The 23,995-nt window shown below is 47.2% G+C and overlaps 1 protein-coding gene across 1 annotated transcript in view; it reads right to left on the bottom strand.

The window, feature by feature from the left end:
• LOC144503482 (anion exchange protein 3-like) overlaps positions 1-19,790 on the bottom strand; it is a 111,509-nt gene extending 91,719 nt beyond the window's left edge. Inside the window, exons 1-5 of the mRNA XM_078227827.1 lie at positions 19,657-19,790; positions 12,901-13,048; positions 11,256-11,509; positions 9,804-9,907; positions 8,741-8,964 (exon numbers count right to left, since the gene is read on the bottom strand). Coding sequence (XP_078083953.1) covers positions 8,741-8,964; positions 9,804-9,907; positions 11,256-11,509; positions 12,901-13,048; positions 19,657-19,710 — 784 coding nt within the window. The 5' untranslated portion in view covers positions 19,711-19,790. The remainder of the gene's footprint in view (positions 1-8,740; positions 8,965-9,803; positions 9,908-11,255; positions 11,510-12,900; positions 13,049-19,656) is intronic.
• Between the last annotated feature and the right edge of the window lie 4,205 nt (positions 19,791-23,995).

Raw genomic sequence — 23,995 nt, 5'->3', positions numbered from 1 at the left:
CCTGCATAAAGACAGAGATTGACTGCGAGCAATATGGATGAATGAGCAGTGCAGGAGTATGCATGCCTGCTGCGTGTACTGAGCTCCCCCCAGTCAGGGATTAAGACGCCGTTGTGCTAAACCTTACATGAGATGGTGATCGTAAAGTGACTAGCAGACAATCAGTGCAAATATCCTAGCTGCCGGTGGTATGCGACATCTCGGTGGATTCGAACCCTTAGACTTCCTGATGTCCTTACGAGAGTAAGAGTTTGCAGTGAGTCGAAGATCACATCAGATCATTCACTTTTTCCTGCACTGCAGGGCAATCTTTTGTTTGTTGCCCAGGGATGTTTACCTCCCTGGCGCCCTCTCCCAGGCCAGTGTGGTCAGAAACATAGAAAAGAGGAGCGGGGGGGGCCATTCGGCCCTTTGAGCCTGCTCTACCATTCATTATGATCATGGTTGATCATCCAAACAAGTAACTTCTACCCGCTTTCCTCCCATAATCTTTTGATCCCTTTAGCCCCAAGAGCTATATCTAACTCCTTGAAAACATACAATGTTTTTGACCTCAACTGCCCCCTATGGTAGTAAATTCCACAGGCTGATCACTCCCTGGGTGAAGAAATTTCTCCTCATCTCAGTCCTAAAAGGTCTACCTCCTTATCCTTAGACTATGTCCCCTGTTTCAGGACAACCCCACCATCAGGTACATCCTTCCATTATCTAGCCTGTCTCGTCCTGGTAGAATTGTATTGATTTTTATGAGATCCCCCATTATTGTTCTGAACTCCAGCGAATATAATCCTAACTGACTGTCTCTCCTCATACATCAGTCCCGCCATCCCAGGAATCAGCCTGGTAAACCTTTGCTGCACTTCCTCCAGAGCAAGAACATCCTTCCTCAGATAAGGAGACCAAAACTCACACAATATTCAAGGCAAAATACTGCGGATGCTGGAATCTGAAACAAAAACAGAAAATGCTGGAAAATCTCAGCAGGTCTGACAGCATCTGTAGAGAGAGAATTGAGCCAACGTTTCAAGTCAGGATGACCCTTCGTCAGAGCTGAAGACAAGGGAAATAGGACGAGATTTATACTGTAGGGGTAAGAGGGCCCTTGAGGTCAGAAGTGGGGATGTTCACACAATACTCAGCACCATTCATGACTCCTCAGTCAATGAAGTAGTTGTGTTACGTAGCAAAACTTGGACAACTTTCAGGCTACATTGCATCATACACGTGCCGAGCATCGGCCAAGTCTGACCAAGAGAGAAACTAACCATCACGCCTTGACATTCACTAACAGCACTGCATCTCCCACTGTCAACATCCTGGGGTTTTACCTTTGACCAGAAACGGAACTGGACTAGCCATATAAATACTGTGGCCAGCAGAGCAGGTCTGAGATTTGGAGTTCTGCAGTGAGTAACTCACCTCCCGACTCCCCAAAGCCTGTCCACCATCAACAGGGCACAAGTGTGATGGAATACTCTCCACTTACCAGGATGGATGCAATTCCAACAACACTTAAGAAGTTTTGTAACATCCAGGACAAAGCTGCTCAGTTGATTGGCACCCTGTCCACCACCTTCAATATTCACTCCTTGCACCACCGATGCACAAGTAGAGGCAGTGCGTACCATCTACAAGATGCACTGCAGCAACTCACAACGGCTCCTCCATCCAAACCCACATCTTCCAAACCCAAAACCGTTTCCATCTAGAGGGATAGGGGCTGCAGACACATGGAAACCCCACCACCTCGAGGTTCCCCTTCAAGCCACTCACCATCCTGAAATATATTGCCGTTCCTTCACTGTCACTGGGTCAAAACAGAACTCTCTCCCTAACAGCACTGTGGGTGTACCTCGGCACTCTACACCAGCATCTCCCACGTGGCATTGCTGCAACTGCCTCAGTGCTCAACGCCGACAACTGCCAGTTTCCAGATGCAATTTTACAACTCATCCGCTTCATCTTGGACCACAATGTCTTCACCTTCAACAACCAGTTCTGCATCCAGACACATGGAACAGCCATGGGGACCAAATTCGCACCTCAATATGCCAACATCTTCATGCACAGGTTCGAAAAAGACTTCTTCACCGCACAGGACCTTAAACCGATGCTATACACTAGATACATCGATGACATTTTCTTCCTTTGGACTCATGGTGAACAATCACTGAAACAACTATATGATGACATCAACAAGTTCCATCCCACCATCAGACTCACCGTGGACTACTCTCCGGAATCGGTTGCATTCTTGGACACACTCATCTCCATTAAGGACGGTCACCTCAGCACCTCACTGTACCGCAAGCCCACGGATAACCTCACGATGCTCTACTTCTCCAGCTTCCACCCTAAACACGTTAAAGAAGCCATCCCCTACGGACAAGCCCTCCGTACACACAGGATCTGCTCGGATGAGGAGGATCGCAACAGACACCTCCAGACGCTGAAAGATGCCCTCATAAGAACAGGATATTGCGATCGACTCATCGATCGACAGTTCCGACGCGCCACAGCGAAAAACCGCACCGACCTCCTCAGAAGACAAACACGGGACACGGTGGACAGAGTACCCTTCATCGTCCAGTACTTCCCCGGAGCGGAGAAGCTACGACATCTCCTCCAGAGCCTTCAACATGTCATTGATGAAGACGAACATCTCGCCAAGGCCATCCCCACACCCCCACTTCTTGCCTTCAAACAACCGTACAACCTCAAACAGACCATTGTCCGCAGCAAACTACCCAGCCTTCAGGAGAACAGTGACCACGACACCACACAACCCTGCCACACGCTGCAAGACATGCCGGATCATCGACACGGATGCCATCATCTCACGTGAGAACACCATCCACCAGGTACATGGTACATACACTTGCAACTCGGCCAACGTTGTCTACCTGATACGCTGCAGGAAAGGATGTCCCGAGGCATGGTACATTGGGGAAACTATGCAGACGCTACGACAACGGATGAATGAACACCGCTCGACAATCACCAGGCAAGACTGTTCTCTTCCTGTTGGGGAGCACTTCAGCGGTCACGGGCATTCGGCCTCTGATATTCAGGTAAGCGTTCTCCAAGGCGGCCTTCACGACACACGACAGCACAGAGTTGCTGAGCAGAGACTGATAGCCAGGTTCCGCACACATGAGGACGGCCTCAACCGGGATCTTGGGTTCATGTCACACTATCTGTAACCCCCACAACTTGCCTGGGCTTGCAAAATCTCACTGGCTGTCCTGTCTGGAGACAATACACATCTCTTTAACCTGTGCTAAATGCTCCCTCCACTCACATTGTCTGTACCTTTAAGACTTGATTAGCTGTAAAGACTCACATTCCAATCATTATTCTGTAAATTGAGTTTGTGTCTTTATATGCCCTGTTTGCTGTTTGATAGCAGATCTCCCACTCACCTGACGAAGGAGCAGCGCTCCGAAAGCTAGTGGCGTTTGCTACCAAATAAACCTGCTGGACTTTAACCTGGTGTTGTTAGACTCCTGACTGGGTGTACCTACACCACAGGGACTGCGGCGGGTTCAAGGCGGCAACTCACCACCACCTTCTCAAGGGCAATTAGGGATGGACAATGAATCCTCACCCTAGCCAGCGACACCCACACGCCGTGAAATAATTTTTTAAAAACTATGCCCTTTAACTCTCCATGCTCAAAATAAGCTGAATAGCTGATCAATTCCACCCACTGTCAGTCATAATGACCTTCTCTAACTATCTGTGTGTGATTCTCGCACACATTTTTCCATAACACCCAGAGGCCGCGATCTGCCACTAATCAATTTCAATTCAATCCCCCCCCAGTGCACACATCAGTTGGTCAATAATTCTGTGCGTTCAACAGAGAGAGAGAGAGAGAGAGCAAATCACCCTGCCAACCCGTGCAACTCCAAGCTGCCACATCCAAAGAGGTAACAAAACCCTTTCCTGCCCGGCGCTGACTTGCACATGAGGGGTTAAACCTGCTGCCCTGAATGATCCACAGCCACCCTTTCAAAGAGGAGCAGGACTGTTCTCTCCGGTGTCTTAGACCAACAGTTATCCCTCAGTCAGCATCACTGAAAAACAGGCCACTTTGTCAATGTGACATGGCTGTGTGTGGGATCTCACCCTGCACAAATTGGCTGCTGTGGTTGATCAGATCAGCTTATTTTGCGCAGAGAGGGTTAAAGGACATAGTTTTTTTAAAAATTCTTTCATGGGTTGTGGGTGTTGCTGGGTCGGCGAGAATTTATTGCCCATCCCTAATTGCCCTTGAGAAGGTGGTGGTGAGCTGCCTTCTTGAACCCGCCGCAGTCCCTGTGGTGTTCGGGACAGAGTTCCATTTTGACCCAGTGACAATGAAGGAACGGCCGATATATTTCCAAGTCAGGGTGGTGAGTGGCTTGAAGGGAAACCTCGAGCTGGTGGGGGTTTCCATGTGTCTGCAGCCCTTGAGGGTCTTCAAGCCACCTTGCCGTCCTGACTGAGAAATATATGGCCATTCCTTCACTGTGGCTGGGTTAAAATCCTGGAACTCCCTTCAGAACAACAGTGTGAATACCCTTGATACATTGCAACAGTTCAAGGTGGTTCCACGATAGCTTCACAAGGGCAATTAGGGATGTGCAATGAATGCTGGCCGAGCAAGCCATGCCCACATCGCAAGAATGAATTTTTTAAAATGTCGGGAATTCCAGGATTTTGACCCTGTGACAATGAAGCAACTATAATAAGTTTCCAAGTCAGGATGGTGAGTGACGCATGAACATCTTGGAAGCTGGTGACGTTCTCAGACACCCGTCGCCTTTGTCCTTATTGGCAATGGATGTTAACGAGTTTGGGAGATGCTGTTGAAGAAGGCTGAGTGAAGTACTCCAGCATATGCTGTATATACCAGTCACAGACCAGTTCCAGAATCAGAGCAGAGGAGATAAAGGTGCCTGTTTCTGTTGATGGAACTTGTGTCTGCTTGGCTTAGTCAGTGACATTCTTCCCTGAATCAGAAGGTTGCAGGTTCGAGTCCCACTCCAGTTCTTCAATAACTTAGCCCACAATCCCAGTGCCTTGCTGAGGGAGAGCACTGAGGGAGTGCGACACTGTCAGAGGGTCAGTACTGAGGGAGTGCCGCACTGTCAGAGGGTCAGTACTGAGGGAGTGCCGCACTCTCAGAGGGTCAGTACTGAGGGAGTGCCGCACTGTCAGAAGGTCAGTACTGAGGGAGTGCCGCACTGTCAGAGGGTTAGTACTGAGAGAGTGCCGCACTGTCAGAGGGTCAGTACTGAGGGAGTGTCGCACTGTCAGAGGGTCAGTACTGAGGGAGTGCCGCACTGTCAGAGGGTCAGTACTGAGGGAGTGCCGCACTGTCAGAGGGTCAGTACAGAGGGAGTGCTGCACTGTCAGAAGGTCAGTGCTGAGGGAGTGCTGCACTGTCAGAGGGTCAGTGCTGAGGGAGTGCCGCACTGTCAGAAGGTCAGTACTGAGAGAGTGCCGCACTGTCAGAGGGTCAGTGCTGAGGGAGTGCAGCACTGTCAGAAGGTCAGTACTGAGGGAGTGCCACACTGTCAGAGGGTCAGTGCTGAGGGAGTGCTGCACTGTCAGAGGGTCAGTGCTGAGGGAGTGCAGCACTGTCAGAAGGTCAGTACTGAGAGAGTGCTGCACTGTCAGAGAGTCACTATTAAGATTTTACTACACAGTCGAAGGGGAATGCTGCATTGACGGAGGGTCAGTACTGAGGTTACACTGAACAGTGGAAGGGGTAGTATTGAGAGGGTACTGCCCTGTCAGAGGGACAGTACTGAAGTTGCACGATACAGTTGGATGGGCAATGCAGAGTGGACACTTCGCTGTCAGAAATGCTGCACCAAGGTCAGACATTAAGCTGGAGCCTGTCGGTTGGGTGTTTAAGATCCTCTGACTCTATAAAGGGTAGGAATTTTTCTGATGCCCCGGCCAACACCAATCCCTCACCTAGAAGAACGATTAACTGTCCACTTCACTCTGTTTATTGTGCAAATTTGTTGATAAGTTTGTGTCCGGAACACCAGTCACTGAACTCTAAATTCACTTAGTGTGGAAATCACCCAGAGGCATTTACAGGGGTTGGCAAAACAACTTCACAGATGTGATTGCTTTGATATTCCCCTCACTTGTTTTTAAGAACATCACCCTCACAGTCTTGCTACTTACAGGGTTTCTCCTTGTTATGAAGACAGGTATTAATTGTCTCCCACAGGTCATAATCGTCAAAATCAAGGGCAAATTCTTCAAAGTCTTCGTTCCCGATGAGTTCAAAGACATCGGTGTCTGGGTCCCGGTCATCGCCGGAGTCCTCCGTGTCCATCATCTTCGCCATGATGTGGAGATGCCGGTGTTGGACCAGGGTGGGCACAGTAAGAAGTCTCACAACACCAGGTTAAAGTCCAACAGGTTTATTTGATAGCACAAGCTTTCGGAGTGTCACTCTTTCTTCAGGTGAGATCTTCAAACAGGATGAGGGCAGAACACAGGCATCAATAATAGAAGTAGCAACGCAGCAGGGTGAGAGTCCGGCGATGCTCACTTGGTCCTCGGAGATTTGCAATGGGCTTTAGAGTGGTGAATTGGAACTTGGTGGTATTATCATTGATCAGGCTGATGTCGATAGGAGAAGCGAATCCCTGCCGACTAGGCGACTGCTTTGAACATTTTTGTCCTCCAGGCTTTCAGCCCATTTCCATGATGTCAGACTCCAATCCAATATCCTGTCACTTGATCGAGGAAAGGCAATTTGGCATTTTCAGCTGATAACCCTTTCGTAACCAGCTCCACCACAGTCTCTCCATCAATCTTCAGCCCTTCTTTTCCCAACCTCGCCATGCCAACCACTCTCCACATCTTGATCTCGACTGCTCTTCCCCTTGACTTTGCCTCCGTTTCAACCCATCGTATTTTCCATCCCCCCAGCTTTCTCCCTCCTGCTGGCTACTCAGTCTTAGCTCCCCGCTCTCGAAGCAACTCCGCAGCGAGTCTCAAGGTCAAGAGGCAGTGTAGTTACACAGAGTGTGTCTATTCCCATCATTCTGATGCACACCAGGTCCCCACAACAAGAATTCATATTTAAGTAACGCAGTTAACGTAGTAAAACATGCCAAGGTGCTTCACAGGAGCGTAATCAAACAAAATTTGTATGGAGATCTTATGGCAGTATCCAGCAGCTTAGCCACAGAGGTCAGTTTTAGAGAGTGAATTAAAGAAGAATAGATAGGCAGAGAGGGTTTGGGAGGGAATTCCACAGTTTTAAAGTTTATTTATTAGTGTTACAGCTTGCAACATGGGCAGTGTTAGGCATGACCACCAGTACTGGAGCGATTAAACTTGGGGATGCGCAAGAGGTGGACATGAAGAGAGCGCAGAAATCACGAGGGTTCACGAGCTCTGATACCTATTATTATTTCTGCATTCGCCCAGTTCTGTCCTTCCACACATCCAAGATTTTAATCAGTCCATCGCTTGTGGTCCTGTCTTCAGCCGATTAGGACCCAAGCTCTGGAATCCCTCCCTAAACCCCACATCTCTCTCTGCCCTCAATCTTATTACCCTTCAGAATTCATCTTTTCACCGCAACACGTAAAGTTGTAAGTGGAATCCATTCGGAAGGGCAATCCAAGAGGTTTTGGTTCTCGATCTATGAATCGTAAATTTCCAGTTTTAACCTATACCAGAATACATATCAAAATGTTCCTGATTCTGTTACATATCTTCCACCAATATGCATGCTGTCATTGGTAGCCTTATTTAGACAGGAAGGAAAATGTCCACTTTATAATGGTCAATTGTTTGTAGACGGTATCACTGTACATTGTGCCTGTGTTCACTGCGCGATATTGCTGTCCATTGAAACCATAGAAACCCTACAGTGCAAAAGGAGGCCATTCAGCTCATTGAGTCTGCACCAACCACAATCCCACCCCAGACCCTATCCCCACACATTTACCTCGCTAGTCCCTCTAACCTATATATCCCAGGCCACTAAGGGGAAATTTAGCATGGCCATTGCATCTAACCCGCACATCTTTGGACTGTGGGAGGAAACCGGAGCATCCGGTGGAAACCCACGGCAAACACAGGGAAAATGTGCAAACTCCACACAGTCACCCAAGCCGGGAATCGAACCCGGGTCCTTGATGCTGTGAGGCAGCAGTGCTCACCACTGTGCCACCGTGCTGCCCGTGCATTCTCCCTCTGTGTGATTGCTATGTATTATCAATATGCATTAGTGCGTGGCACGGTGTTAGCACTGCTGCCTCACAACACCAAGGACCCGGGTTCGAGTCCAGTGTCGGGTCACTGTCTGTGCGGAGTTTACACTTTCCCCCCCTGTGTCTGCGTGGGTTTCCTCCGGGTGCTCCTGTTTCCTCCCACATTCCAAAGATGTGCAGATTAGACGGATTGGCCATGCTCAATTGCCCCATGGTGTCCCACGATGCGTAGGTTGGGGGATTAGTGTGGTAAATGGGTGGGGTCACGGGCTTGGGATGGGGTTGGGCCTGGGTAAGACGCTCTCTCGCAGAGTCGGTTCAGACTTGATGGGCCAAATGGCCTCCTTCTGCACTGTATTGATTCTAAGTTACTTTGTTGGGTTAATGTCATTTATTAGTTATTGCTGCATGTTCTCACTGAATGTTCTCCATGTATATTATCTGTGTGTGCCCTCCCTGCACATCAATCCCTATATATCCTGGTACTGACTGTTCCTTACTTTTCATATAGTCCAGGTCAGCGCTGGCGAGCATCTGCGCCTCCGCGTCATCGGTTGGCACTTTCTGATACACGGTGGCTCCGAGTGCAGTCATACTCCCAATGCAGATCCTTTCCCGCAGGTCGTAACGGGCTCGCTGGCCGCTCGCCAGCCGGTGTAGGGTCTTCCGCTTGTCAGGGCTCCTCAGGAGGGCGTGTGGGGAATCCTGGGGAGGTTTCAGAAAACTGTGGAAGGGGGAGAAAAATAAATATTTAAAAAAAGCTTTGCTTCAGGAGTCAGCCTAATGGAATAGAAACAGCAGGACGATGCGGGTGTCTTATATCAGTGAGTAATGAGGAATGAAGATGATTGTGTCATCTTGTCTCTGGGCGAAGTATATTGGCGGAAGGGTGGGGAACTAGAGGGACACAAATTTAAGGCGACTGGCAAAAGAACCAAAGGCAAGGTGAGGGTAACATTTTTACACAGCCAGTGGTTTGAGATCCAGAATGCGCTGCCTGAGAGTGGGCTGGAGGCAAAATCAATCACAGCATTCAAAGCAGAATTGGGTAATTATCTGAAGAGAATTAATTGTGGGGCTACAAGGAAAAGGCGGAGGAGTAGGACTAGGGGAGTTGCTTATGCAGAGAGCCAGTATAGACAGGACAGGCTGAATGGCCTCCTTCTGTGTTGTATCCATTCTGTGATTCTAATGTGAGTGATGGTTCCGAGGGTCACCCCTGATGACAGTGTCATATGATACAGGAGGAGGCCACTCAGTCCATCGTGATTGTGCCGGCTCTTTGAGCTATCCAATTAGTCCACTCCCCACAACTGTTTCCCCATGGTCTGGCAAGCTAAGTGACCACTAGCAGGACATTTGAGGTTGTTCCTGACCCATTGTCCATTAGAGCAGTGGCCACTGGATGGTAGTCAGGAGCAGGAGTCCCTGGACAGATATTTACTCCTCCCAGGGGAGTGCTGGGTGGCGAGCCAAACCTCACCAACAGCACAAAGTGAGGGCAGCGGACCTGTTCCTGTCATGTACACAGTTTGGGGGTTGGCCCCCGGGGCAGAATCTGACCTCTCTGCCTTTGCTGAATAAGGTTCCGGTGGCTGTTGGGGAGAATCTAGCCTCTGCTGCTCAATCACGAGAGACTCGGTCGATTCAGGTGAAGTAAGATGGCACTGTGAAAAGATGGAGAGCAAATATCAGCGACCACTTCAAACAGATGATGATGTCCCTGCCACCCGAGTCTTGCTCCAGTCTCTGCCATCTCTCCCTCTCCACCACAATCTCTTACCCCATCATTCAATAGAGATGGCAGACTTCAAGAAGATGAAGGGAAGATTGAATGTAAGCGTTCAGAATATTTTTTTTAATAGAGAAAATAAGGGGAAACAGTTTCCGTTGGTCCCTCCAAACTCCTCCATTCGATATCAGACTGTATCTCACTCCCGGGTATCTGTTATTCTATATATAAACCACCCTGAACCCCGAGATTAGATTCCAGTCTGTAACTCACTCCCGGGTATCTGTTATTCTATATATAAACCACCCCGAACCCCTCGATTAGATTCCAGTCTGTAACTCACTCCCGGGTATCTGTTATTCTATATACAAACCACCCTGAACCCCTGGATTAGATTCCAGTCTGCAGCTCACTCCCGGGTATCTGTTGTTCTATATATAATCCCCTCTGAACGCCTCGATTAGATTCCAGTCTGCAGCTCACTCCCGGGTATCTGTTGTTCTATATATAAACCAACCGGAACCCCTCGATTAAATTCCAGTCTGTAACTCACTCCCGGGTATCTGTTATTCTATATATAAACCACCCCGAACCCCTCGATTAGATTCCAGTCTGCAGCTCACTCCCGGGTATCTGTTGTTCTATATATAAACCAACCGGAACCCCTCGATTAGATTCCAGTCTGGAACTCACTCCCGGGTATCTGTTATTCTATATATAAACCACCCCGAACCCCTCGATTTGATTCCTGTCTGTATCTCACTCCCGGGTATCTGTTATTCTATATATAAACAACCCCGAACCCCTCGATTAGATTCCAGTCTGTAACTCACTCCCGGGTATCTGTTATTCTATATATAAACCACCCCGAACCCCTCGATTAAATTCCAGTCTGGAACTCACTCCTGGGTATCTGTTATTCTATATATAAACCACCCCGAACCCCTCGATTAAATTCCAGTCTGGAACTCACTCCCGGGTATCTGTTATTCTATATATAAACCACCCCGAACCCCTCGATTTGATTCCTGTCTGTATCTCACTCCCGGGTATCTGTTATTCTATATATAAACCACCCCGAACCCCTCGATTAGATTCCAGTCTGTAACTCACTCCTGGGTATCTGTTATTCTATATATAAACAACCCCGAACCCCTCGATTAGATTCCAGTCTGTAACTCTCTCCCCGGTATCTGTTATTCTATATATAAACCACCCCGAACCCCTCGATTAGATTCCAGTCTGTAACTCTCTCCCCGGTATCTGTTATTCTATATATAAACCTTGGGCTGGTCGCGCATCTCCTCGCTTGCCGACAGATCTTTGTCCTGGGACTCGAATTCCGAGGCCTCCTCTTCCTCCTCATCCACTTCCTGGATGGTGGGCGTTACCTCAGACGGAGGCACTGAAGTCTTTTTCTTTTTCCTCCTTCTCTTCTTCTTCCGCTCTGGGCGAGAGACCTTTCTCCTGAAGCGCATATGATGTGGCAGGCGCGCTGAGAGTGGGTGGTGAATGTGGTGGGACGTCTGTCGATGATCTGGTGATTACACAGGATTACAGAGAACTTTACAGCCCAGAAACAGACCATTCGGCCCAACTAGTTCATGCTGGTGTTTATGCTCCACATGCTCCTTCTCCCTCCCTACATCACAGTAAGAAGTCACACAACACCAGGTTAAAGTCCAGCAGGTTTATTTGGAATCATGAGCTTTCGGAGCGCTGCTCCTTCATCAGGTGAGTGATGGACGTCCTCAACCGGGATCTTGGGTTCATGTCACACTACACGTAACCCCCACCATTTGACCTGGGCTTGCAAAATCCAGCTAACTGTCCTGGCTTGAGACAATTCACACCTCTTTAACCTATGATTATCCCTCTCTCCACTTGTACTGTGTATACCTGTAAAGACTTGATTACCTGTAAAGACTCACATTCCAACCATTATCTTGCAATTGAGTCTCTGTCTATATATGCCATGTTTGTGAACCCACCTCTCCACTCACCTGATGAAGGAGCAGTGCTCCGAAAGCTCATGATTCCAAAAAAAGTGAATCCAACTAAACCTGTTGGACTTTAACCTGGTGTTGAGAGACTTCTTACTGTGCCCACCCCAGTCCAACGCCGGCATCTCCACATCATTCCTGCATCATATCAGCCCATCAGTATATCTTTGTGTACCTCATGTATTGAAAATTATGAAGAGTTTGACGATCATTAAGAAGAATCTGTTTCCAATGGCAGGAGGTCAGTAAGCTGAGGTTAAATAGATTTAAATAATTAACAAAAGGAAACCTTAAGATGGTGAGGTGTTGTGATCTGGAATGAACGGCCTGAAAACGCAGTGGAAGCAAAATCAATAGTAACTTCCAAAATGTAATTGGATAAACACTTGAAGGGGAAAAATTTACAGGGTTATGGGGGAAGAGCAGGAGAGGGAGATTCATTGGATAGCTCTATCAAAGAGCTGGCACAGGCACGATGGATCGAGTGGCCACCTTCTGTGTCATACATGATTATACTACGTCAAAAAATTTAGATCCTTTCGAGTAGATTGTGCAATCTGGCTTGTTGTTGAGAATCCTATCCTATCTGAATACCTCTCCTGCTACTGTTGTCTTAGGAAAGCAGATTCTTTAAGGGGACAGAGATTATTGAACCAGACAGGAAGGGCAAGTCTCTTGGGCAGAATTTACTCTCGACGCATTTTGAGAAAAATAAAGAGCATCAGGAACAGCGGGAACCATCCCTTGTCTCAGTGTTAGTGTGGGGTACATTCAGGGAGAAGGTTCAGTCTCTCATATACTGCACAAATCGGTTTGTGAACTCGTATGTGTCCCTTTCTATAAGAACACACACACACTTTTCAGAGGAGTTTGATGAGGATATGGACACAGGGTGGGGATCACTTACACACGCACGCACACTTACATTCAAAGTCCTTTTCATTGTAGGTTCTCTCAGGTTCCCGCGGAGGGCGTTCACTAATCAGATCACTCAGCCGCTCGATGCCCAACAGTTTATCCAGTTCTTCTTCTTCCTCCTCTTCCTCACTCGGCTTCTCGACCTCATCTTCGGCCTGTAAACAGGAATGGTTTTGTGGCCGTTTACCGCAGCGACCGCAATCACCTCAGACACAAAGTGTGTTACCCTATTCACGCCCTTTACAGTTAGCGCTGGTGACATGATCAACACTTTACACATGTGTTTGTAGGCCCATGCACATGCATTTGGGGGCAAGACTCTCCCCCCCACCCCCTTCTCCCCCCTCCCCACAAGACCAGTGAACTCTTGTTGGGATCTGCCTGGGTTTTCTAATGCACTCCTGACTGCCCATCACAACTTTTGCAAACTTGAGGTCATCCAAAACTCTGCTGCCCATATCCCAAGTCACACCAGGTTCTGCTCACCGATAACCCTCGACACTCACTGACCTACACTGACTCCCAGTCCAGCTAAACCACACTTTTCAAATTCTTTTCCTTGTTTTCAAATTCCTCCATGGCCACACCACCCCCACCCTCCTGACCTCTGTAACCAGCTCCATAACCCTCCTGCACTCTGCAGGAGTGATATCTGCACTCCTCTAATTCTGGCCTCTTGCTCCACCACCGGGGCAGCTGGGCCTTCAGTCACATGGACCCCAAACTCTGGAATTCACTCCCTGAACAACTCTGCCTCTCCCCCATTCTTCCTTTCAGACCATCCTCAAAATCTCCCTCATTGACCAAACATTTGGTCACCTGTCCAATGATCACCTTGTGTGACTAATGGGTGGGATTTTAAGCCCACCCGAGGTTAACAGGTTTTTCCACGGTTCGTCCCTCGCCCGCTCCCATTCCCGTGGCGGGCGGGACTGTAAAATTCACCCCATGTTGTTTGATAAATGCCCCTGTGAGACACCACCTCGGAATGATTTATTATTTTAGAGACACCAAAAATAAGTTCATAGAATCATAGTTTAGGGAGTGAATTCCAGAGCTTAGGGTCCACGTGATTGAAGGCACAGCTGTCCCAATAGTGGAACAAGCGGTCAGAATTAGAGGAGTTCATAAGTTCACAAGATACAGGAGCAGAATTAGGCCTTTCAGCCCATCGAATCCGCTCTACTATTCGATCATGGCTGACATGCTCCTCATCGCCATTTTCCTGCCTTCTCCCCATAACCTTTCAACCCATTACCAATTAAAAATCTGTCTAACTCCTCCTTAAATTTACTCACTGACCCAGCACCCACCGCACTCTGGGGTAGCGAATTCCACAGATTCACAGCCCTTTAGGAGAAGTAGTTTCTCCTCAACTCTACCCCTTATCCTAAAACTGTGACTTCTCGTCCTAGAATGCCTCACAAAAAGGCGGCACGGTGGTTAGCACTGCTGCCTCACAGTGCTAGGGACCCAGGTTTGATTCCCGGTTTGGGTCACCGTCTGTGTGGAGTTTGCATGTTCTCCCTGTGTCTGTGTGGGTTTCTTCTGGGTGCTCCTGTTTCGTCCCACAGTCCAATGATGTGCAGGTTAGGTGCATTGGCCATGATAAATTGCCCTTTAGTGTCCCGGGATGTGTAGGTTAGAGGGATTAGTCGGGTAAATATGTGGAGTTGCAGGGATAGGGCGGGATTGTTGTCGGTGCAAACTCGATGGGCCGAATGACCTCCTTCTGCACTGTGGGGTTTCGATGATCTAAGAGGAAGCATCTGCTCCATGTCTACTTTATCCATACCTTTTATCATCTTGTATGCCTCAATTTGATCTCCCCTCACTCTTCAGAGAATATAGGCCTAAACTGTTCAATCTCTCTTCATACAACAAACCCCTCATCTCTGGAATCAATCTAGTGAACCTCCTCTGAACTGCCTCCAATGCCACTACATCTTTCCTCAAATAAGGGGACCAAAACTGTGCGCAATACTCCTGATGCGGCCTCACCAAGAGTGCAGACATCTCGGAGGGTTGTGGAGCTGGTTATGGAGATCAGGAGGGTGGAGGTGGTGGTGTTGATGACTAGATTAGTGCCTTAAGCAATTTGAGGCAAAGTGGAAATAAGTAATTTCCCAGAGTCACATGGATGTGTCTGTACATCACCTGAGATAGAAACAGGTGTTAAAAAGGCAAACAATTAAACTAAAATCAGAAGGGAAATTAAATTGTCAAAGTGGCTCAGTGGATTGACGAATGTCAGTATTAATTGATCATTATGAAACTCTCTGGTTGTTTTATTCGGAAAGGAATATAAAGGAGGCATTTTTTAATCACTTTTCAAAGAGCAACAGAATAACAAATCTCATGGGAGACAAATTAATCTTTAGTTTTTGACATTATGTTTTGATTGAGGAAGGATGTGAAGGCATTGGAGCGGGTGCAGAAAAGATTCACAAGAATAGTTCCAGGGATGAGGAATGCAGTTGTGGGACAGAGAACGGAAAAGTTGGGACTGTTTTCCTTGGAGAAGAGATGGTTTTTGAAGTCTTTCGAACTCTCTTCCTCAAAAAGGCGGTGGTAGCAGAGTCTTTGCCTGGGATTTCCCTGCCCCGTCATAGATGAAACTGGAAAATGTGGCAAGCCAGCCAAAAGCCCATCAACTTTGGTGGCATCGGTAAATCCTGCCAGCAGGTGGGACCGGAAGGTTCTGCCATTCAAATATTTTTAAGGCAGGGCTAGATAAATTCTTGATAATCAAGGGGGCGAAAGGTTATCGGAGGTAGGTGGGAATTTGGAGTTGAGGTTACAATCAGATCAACCATGATCTTATTGAGTGGCAGAGCCAACTCAAGGTGCTGAATGGCCTACTCCTGTTCCTAACTCTGTTCCTGGGCGGCACGGTGGCGCAGTGGTTAGCACTGCTGCTTCACAGCACCAGGGACCTGAGTTCGATTCCCGGCTTGGGTCACTGTCTGTGTGGAGTTTGCACATTCTCCTCGTGTCTGCGTGGGTTTCCTCCAGGTGCTCCGGTTTCCTCCCACAGTCCAAAGATGTGCGGGTTAGGTTGATTGGCCATGTTAAAATTGCCCCTTAGTGTCCTGAGATGCGTAGGTTAGAGGGGTTAGTGGGTAAAATATGTAGGGATATGGGAGTAGGGTCTGGGTGGGATTGTGGTCGGTGCAGACTCGATGGGCCGAATGGCCTCTTTCTGTACTGTAGGGATTCTATGATTTATATGATGAACTTGTATGTTCGAATGTATATTTGTATGCAAGGTTGAGAGGGGATTTGATAGAGACATTGAAAATCATGAGGGGTCTGGACAGAATAGATAGGGTAAAACTGTTCCCATTGGTGGACACAGAATTGGTAAAAGAAGGAATGGCGACATGAGGACAAACTTTTTTCATGCAGCGAGTGGTTAGGATCTGGAATGCGCTGATCGAGACTGTGGTGGAGGCAGGTTCGATCGAGGCATTAAAGAGGGAATCAGATTATTATCTGAAAAGAAAGAATATGCAGGATTATAGGAGGCAAGGCGGTGGAGAGATCTCGATAATTTGCTCCTTGAGACGGCCAGCATAGACAAGATGGGCCGAATGGCCTCCTTCTATGCTATAACATAAGAACATAAGAACTGGGAGCAGGAGGAGGCCATCTGGCCCCTCGAGCCTGCTCCGCCATTCAATAAGTTCATGGCTGATCTTTTCGTGGACTTAGCTCCACTTACCTGTCCGCTCACCATAACCCTTAATTCCTTTACTGTTCAAAAATTTATCTATCCTTGCCTTAAAAACATTCAATGAGGTAGCCCCAACTGCTTCACTGGGCAGGGAATTCCACAGATTCACAACCCGTTGTGTGAAGAAGTTCCTTCTCAACTCAGTCCTAAATCTGCTTCCCCTTATTTTGAGGCTATGCCCCCTAGTTCTAGTTTCACCCGTCAGTGGAAACAACTTCCCTGCTTCTATCTTATCTATTCCCTTCATAATCTTATATGTTTCTATAAGATCTCCCCTCATTCTTCTGAATTCCAATGAGTATAGCCCCAGTCTACTCAGTCTCTCCTACTAAGCCAACCCTCTCAACTCCGGAATCAACCTAGTGAATCTCCTCTGCACCCCCTCCAGTGCCAGTATATCCTTTCTCAAGTAAGGAGACCAAAATTGTACACAGTACTCCAGGTGTGGCCTCACCAACACCTTATACAACTGCAACATAACCTCGCTGTTTTTAAACTCCATCCCTCGAGCAACAAAGGACAAAATTCCATTTGCTTTCTTAATTACCTGCTGCACCTGCAAACCAACTCCTTGTGATTCTTGCACAAGGACACCCAGGTCCCTCTGCACAGCAGCATGCTGCAATTTTTTACCATTTAAATAATAGTCCATTTTGCTGTTATTCCCACCAAAATGGATGACCTCACATTTATCAACATTGTACTCCATCTGCCAGACTCTCGCCCACTCACTTAGATTATCTATATCCCTTTGCAGACTTTCAGCGTCCTCTGCACACTTTGCTCTGCCACCCATCTTAGTGTCATCTGCGAATTTTGACACACTACACTTGGTCCCCAACTCCAAATCATCTATGTAAATCGTAAACAATTGCGGTCCCAGCACTGATCCCTGAGGCACACCACTACTCACTGATCGCCAAACAAACGAACACCCATTTACCCCCACTCTTTGCTTTCTGTTAGTTAACCAATCCTCTACCCATGATAATGCATTACCCGTAACACCGTGCATCTTTATCTTATGTAGCAGTCTTTGGTGCTTTCTGTGATTCTGTTATAAAGTGTTGAAGGATTGACTGAGGAATGGTGAAGCTGATGATGTTTTAGTTGGGACAGTTTCTAGGGATGAAGGATGTATGTGGAGGATAATGGAATGGTCACTGTGTTCCAAATGCTTTTAATATTGAACGTGTCCAATACAAATGGAAGCCCAATGTGGAACCAGGAGTACAGGAATTCCAAGGTTCAGTTCCTATCCTTTATTGAGTGGTGGTGAGTGTGCCTGATTTGACCGTAGGATCTTAGAGCAAAAGAGGGGAAAGGTTAGCTGGAGCTTGGATCTCAATAGTCAACCACACTTTCCTGCTTGCCAATGAAAGAAACTACATTTTTATCACACCATTCATGACCTCAGGATGTCCTAAAGCGCTCTACAGCCAACTAAGAACTTTTGAAGTGTTGTTCCTGTTGTGATGTAGGAAATGTTGCAGCCAATTTTTACACAGCAAGCTCCCACAAACAGCAATGAGACAATGACCAAATAATCTGTTCTTTGTTATGTGATATTGATTGAGGGATAAGCATTGGCCAGGACACTGGGGGAGAACTGCCCTTCTTCAAAATAGTGGCCTTGGGGGATTTTTATAGCCCAACCAACAGGCAGACAGGGCCTCTCATCCGAATCACAGCATCTCTGACAGTGCAGCCCTCCCTCAGTACTACACTGGGAGTATCAGCCTAGATTATGAGAGAGAGTGATTTTATTTTATTTTGGGCTCTGAAAAAGGCTTTCAATCAACTTGCTGTCTGGGACCACGCCTACACCAAAAAATAATCTGTGCCAAGGATTTCTTTGGGGAGCTCAAAGCTTTGCTAACACTGAGGCCTGACTCTCTCATTATCCCAGCTTAATATACTGACCCTCTTCATTACCCAGGAGACCCCTGGGCCATTGCTCTCTCGCAGAAGATTGATTCCAGATGCAAGTATATAACATGAGCATGAGTGGCACCTCATTGCATTAACTTATCTCAATCACCAGGAGACCTGTGACTATAAAACCACAAAGAAACAAATCAATGGTTAGGAGAAAGAACTGTGTGCGATCCTTCAATACGGCGGTTCTGTTACTCTGTGACTGACTGACCCCTTGGTTCAACTGCATTTGGAGTATTGCGTGCAGTTGTGGTCACCACACTACCCAGAAGGACATGGAAGCTTTGGAAAGAGTGCAAAGAAGTTTCACCAGGATGCTGCCTGGTCTCGAGGGTGTTGGCCATGAGGAGAGGTTGGATAAACTAGGATTGTTTCCACTGGAAAGACGGAGGCTGAAGGGAGACTTGATGGGAGTTTACAAAATTATGACAGGGTGAATAGTCAGAGGCTTTTTCCTCATGTGGAAGTGTCAATTACAAGGGGGCAGAGGTTCAAGGTGAGCAGGGGAAAGTTGAAGGGAGATGGGCGGGGGCATTTTTCACGCAGAGAGTGGTGGGTGCCTGGAACACGCTGCCAGAGGAGGTGGTGGAAGCAGGCACATTGGCAACATTTAAGAGGCATCCGGTTGGGTGCATGAATAGGGAGGGAATAGAGGGATCCGGACTGAGTAAGGGCAGGTTTTTTTTTAGTTTAGTTGGGGCATCATGATCAGCACGGGCTTGGAGGGCCGAAGGATCTGTTCCTGTGCTGTACTTTTCTTTGTTCCTGATGGTGCAGACCTGTCCCGGTGACTGACCCCTTGATCCAGCTGTATGACTGACTGACCCCTTGACAGGCGCGGCTCTGTCACTGTGTGACTGACCCCTCGATAGTGCAGCCGTGTCATTGTGTGACTGGCTGACCACTCAATAGCGCGGCCCTGTCACTCTGTGTGACTGACTGACTCCTCAATGGTGTGACCCTGTCACTGTGTGACTGACACATCCCCCGATAGTGCGGCTCTGGTCACCCTGTGTGACTCGCCGCACCCCCCCGCCCCCCCCTCCCTCACTGGTATTTCCATTCCCAGTGTCACTAGCCGTCACTCACCTGATGTAAACATGTGGGAACATCTGCTGGTTCCCTCGCCCCGCCAGCTGCCATGGTTGACTGTGATGGCACAGGGAGCTCAGAGCGCTGCCCAATCAGCCCTTCTCCTTCACAATCGTCTTCACCACAAACCTTAGCGATGGCATAACCTGAAAAGCAGAGACAGAGGGAGAGCAATAAGACATGAATATACGATTGGGGAGAGAAAGATGAAGAGAGTGACAGTCAGAAAGAGAGAGAGAAAAAGAGCAATGAGACACAGATATGTGAGTCTAGAGTGTGTGTGTGTGTGTGTGAGAGAGAGAGAGAGAGAGCACTGGGATATAGGTATATGCAGGGAGACACAGACACACACACAGAAATGTAAAGAAACAGAATGATAGAGGGAGACTGAGCCACAAGAAGAGAGCAAGAGCGAATGAGAAGACAGAAACAGAGGACGAGTGAGACAGATAGAGAGACAAACTGAGTGACAAATAGACTGGCAGGGAAAGAGACACAAAGTGAAATGAGAAAGAAAGAAAACACTGGGACACAGGCATAAATGGAGAGTGACAGAATGATAGAGAGACAGAGAGAGTGAGGGTGAGAGAGGAAAGAAAGAGAGAGAGTGTGAAATAAATCCTTCACTTCACTGTTGTATGAGTGATAACATTGCTTCTTTCATTGTGCTAATCTGTTGTAGTCTGGTGTGACTGCACCTTCTGAAGGTTTTAACAGATGTCAACAAATAATTGCTCAGCTACCGGTCATAACAAGGGCTGCTTGTTGCAGTCAGGCCAAGTAACATGCTGGCCCCTCGCCTGGGTAGCAACACACCCTTCATACAACCGAACAGCTTGCCTGTTAATTTATCAACCAGGTGAAAAACTTTTAAAGGGGCACTGCTTTCATGGAATAAACATTCCCCATTGTTGCCTCCGAGCCAGTATCACAAGTGGGAAAACACGTTCAGTTGCTCTCTGGTAGTTCACTCCGTCCTCCTGACAGAGACATAGCACTGAAAACGACACCCAACTCCATAGACAACAAAATTGCTTTCACACCGTTCCAGTCCTCGACATGAGCCACAGGACAAAAGGTCAATATTTGCTGTAAAGGCTAAGAGACACTGATTGCACAGTTATGTAATGGAATCGGCATTCTGCAACCAAACATAGGGATCCCATCAAGCTGCAATAGGCTACTGGTCAGGAGCAGAGCAGCATTGTCAGAGGCCATTGGCTGGCATCATCAGAATGAATGATACAACTCACATCACACGCTCACTGCCGTTCACAGACATTTCAAACATCACCAAATGAAAAGCATTGCCATTGCTCAGCGTCATGCATGAGGAGTGCGGAAAATCATAAAGGAGGACTGTCCATCCTGAAAACCATTAACAAAATAACATCGAAGGGGGGCAGAAAAAGAGAAGATGCTGGAAAATCTCAGCAGGTCTGGCAGCATCTGTAAGGAGAGAAAAGAGCTGACGTTTCGAGTCCAGGTGACCCTTTGTCAAAGCTAAAAGGCAGAGAAAGTGGGAGATATTTATACTGCAGGGGGAGGGAATGAAAGATGAGTCATAGCCACAAAAATAAGGGGAAAGGCTTTGGACCATTCACACCTTTTATTCTCTCTATGGACAGCCATGCCAACTTGGTGTGGTTCCTGCTCTACCCAAGACCGCAAGGAACTACAAAAGATCGTGAATGTAGCCCAATCCATCACTCAAACCACCCTCCCGTCCATTGACTCTGTCTACACTTCCTGCTGCCTCGGCAAAGCAGCCAACATAATTAAGGACCCCACGCACCCCGGGCATTCTCTCTTCCACCTTCTTCCGTCCGGAAAAAAAATACAAAAGTCTGAGGTCACGTACCAACCGACTCAAGAACAGCTTCTTCCCTGCTGCTGTCAGACTTTTGAATGGACCTACCTTGCATTAAGTTGATCTTTCTCTACACCCTAGCTATGACTGCAACACTACATTCTGCATTCTCTCGTTTCCTTCTCTATGAACGGTACATTTTGTCTGTATAGCGCGCAAGAAACAATATTTTTCACTGTATGTTAATACATGTGACAATAATAAATCAAATCAAATCATTAGTAGCCTTTCCCCTTGTTTTTGTGGGGACAATGATTACTGCTTTAACCAAGACCTTTCAGTATTAAAATGAAGGCCACTGCAAAGTGTACCTGGGTGACTGTTGTCGGGTTCACTGAAAAATCCTTACAACATGCACAAAGAACAGCCTTTAGCAGATGGATAATCCCGAACTTCGCAAGAACAATTCTCAGGAGGTCACATAATGTGATCCTCAGATGCAAGGCTTACATGTGTAGTTTGCAACCATCGTCCTCATACTGGAAGTGCCTTTGTTCATGTCGCAGATGTGGAACTAACGGAGAGGAGATTTGCGTGAGGCAACATGGAACTGATGGACAAGAAGGGGGATGATTGGGGTGGGGGGGCATCTGGTGCCCTTGAATGAACAGAGTCCATTGTATCACCTCAAAGAGCCATTCAGTATCTGAGGCTTTGAGAGATAAAAGTGAAACGTATTTAAGAGGTGGAAATTATACACAGTGATTGAACACCCATGCACCACTGTGCTTTCAGAACTTCATTTTCCTTACTCTACTGCCATGTCTTGGTGCAGCCCTGACACCTGCACCAGAGGCGGAGGCAGCCTGCTGACTTCTTTGCCCAATTGCCTGAGATGACTTTGGCATCCTCTGGAGGCCCGGGGCCTGAAGGGCCCAGGCCTGCTAATAGTTTCCTACTCTGAGGCAGGTGTACCCTCCTTGGTCTGGCCAGCTGGAGTTGATAGACTCAAAGGCACGTTGGCACAGTGGTTAGCACTGCTGTCTCACAGCACCAGGGGCCCGGGTTCGATTCCCCCTGCTTAGGTCACTGTCTGTGTGAGTTTGCACATTTTCCCCGTGTCTGCATGGGTTTCCTCCGGTGCTTCGGTTTCCTCCCACAATCCAAAGGTGTGCAGGTTAGGTACATTGGCCATGCTGAATTCTCCGTCAGTGTACCCGAACAGGCGCCGGAGTGTGGCGACTAGGGAATTTTCACAGTAACTTCATTACAGTGTGACTGTAAGCCTACTTGTGACTTATAAATAAATTATTATTATTAGGCAGCGGGGGAGTTTGGAGCAGCAGGGCAACTTTGGGCATATGGGTTTGTACAAAAAGATAATGACATGGTTTGCACACATAAATTCAAACTAATAGCAACAGATTTATTCCAGGACCTCTTGCCTGTACAGAGTACAAACTGAAACTACAAGCAGGAGCCTCTGAAACACCCCAATGACATCACCATCAAATCATGTGACCTGCTCTTAAAGCAATCATACAACTACTTAAATATACAACATCCCTCCCCTTTCATTTCAGTGGTCATGACAACAAATTATTACAATGTTATACATAGGATCAAGAATATTCTAGACATAGCACTCTACATCATTAATCATTGTACACAGTCAATAAGAAAGTCGATCAGTAGGATGTCTATTCTGCTATGGTTGTATACGACATTCTGGAATTTGGCTGTCCTTGACCCTGGAAGTATGACTTGGAACTTCGGAAGATACTTTTTCACGTGGTATAGCAGCAAAGACACAATCATCAGGCAACTCAGATTCAAATAGGTCTTTCGCAGTAGTATTCACAACAATAGGGACTAAAGAAGTTGGAGATGATTCTGAAAAATCATTTCGAGATGACAACAATTGATCAGCATGGTGTTGTCGCCAAAGTAGTTCATCTTCAGTTTGAACCGGGCAAGAAATTGGACCTGTTTTTGTTAAAATTATGGCGGGTACCTATTTCTCACTCATGGCATAATTACACGCTAACACTTAATCTCCATGTGGAAAAATGCTTTGTTTTGCCCTCACTTCCCGTCTAACGATTTGAGATTGTTGTTGACGTTCTACTACCTCTGAAGTTTCTGGAGCTAATAACAATTCAAATGTAGTTTTCAACTTTCTCTTCAATAGTAATGTAGGTGAACTTTGGGTCATCACATGGAGTAGTGTTTCTATAAGATGCCAAAAAGCTATTCACACGATGTGATAGCGAACCTTGCTCTCTTGAAGCTTTTAAAGAATGTTTCAAGGATTGTACGAATCTTTCAGCTAATCCATTGGTTGGCAAATGATGAGGTGTTGATTTTATACGCTGAACACCATTTACTTTGAGATAATCCTCAAGCTCTTGCAAAGTAAACTGTGAACCATTATCGCTAACAATCTGTTCCGGTTTACCAAATCTTGCGAAAATTTTGTCTAGTTTGTTCAGTTGTAGTAGATCTCATGACAACAACCTCTGGCAT

The sequence above is a fragment of the Mustelus asterias genome, chromosome 14 (genome assembly GCF_964213995.1).
Source record: "Mustelus asterias chromosome 14, sMusAst1.hap1.1, whole genome shotgun sequence".
Taxonomy (NCBI): domain Eukaryota; kingdom Metazoa; phylum Chordata; class Chondrichthyes; order Carcharhiniformes; family Triakidae; genus Mustelus; species Mustelus asterias.
The sequence above is the reverse complement of the archived record's forward strand: the minus strand, read 5'-3'. Positions and strand labels throughout refer to the sequence as shown.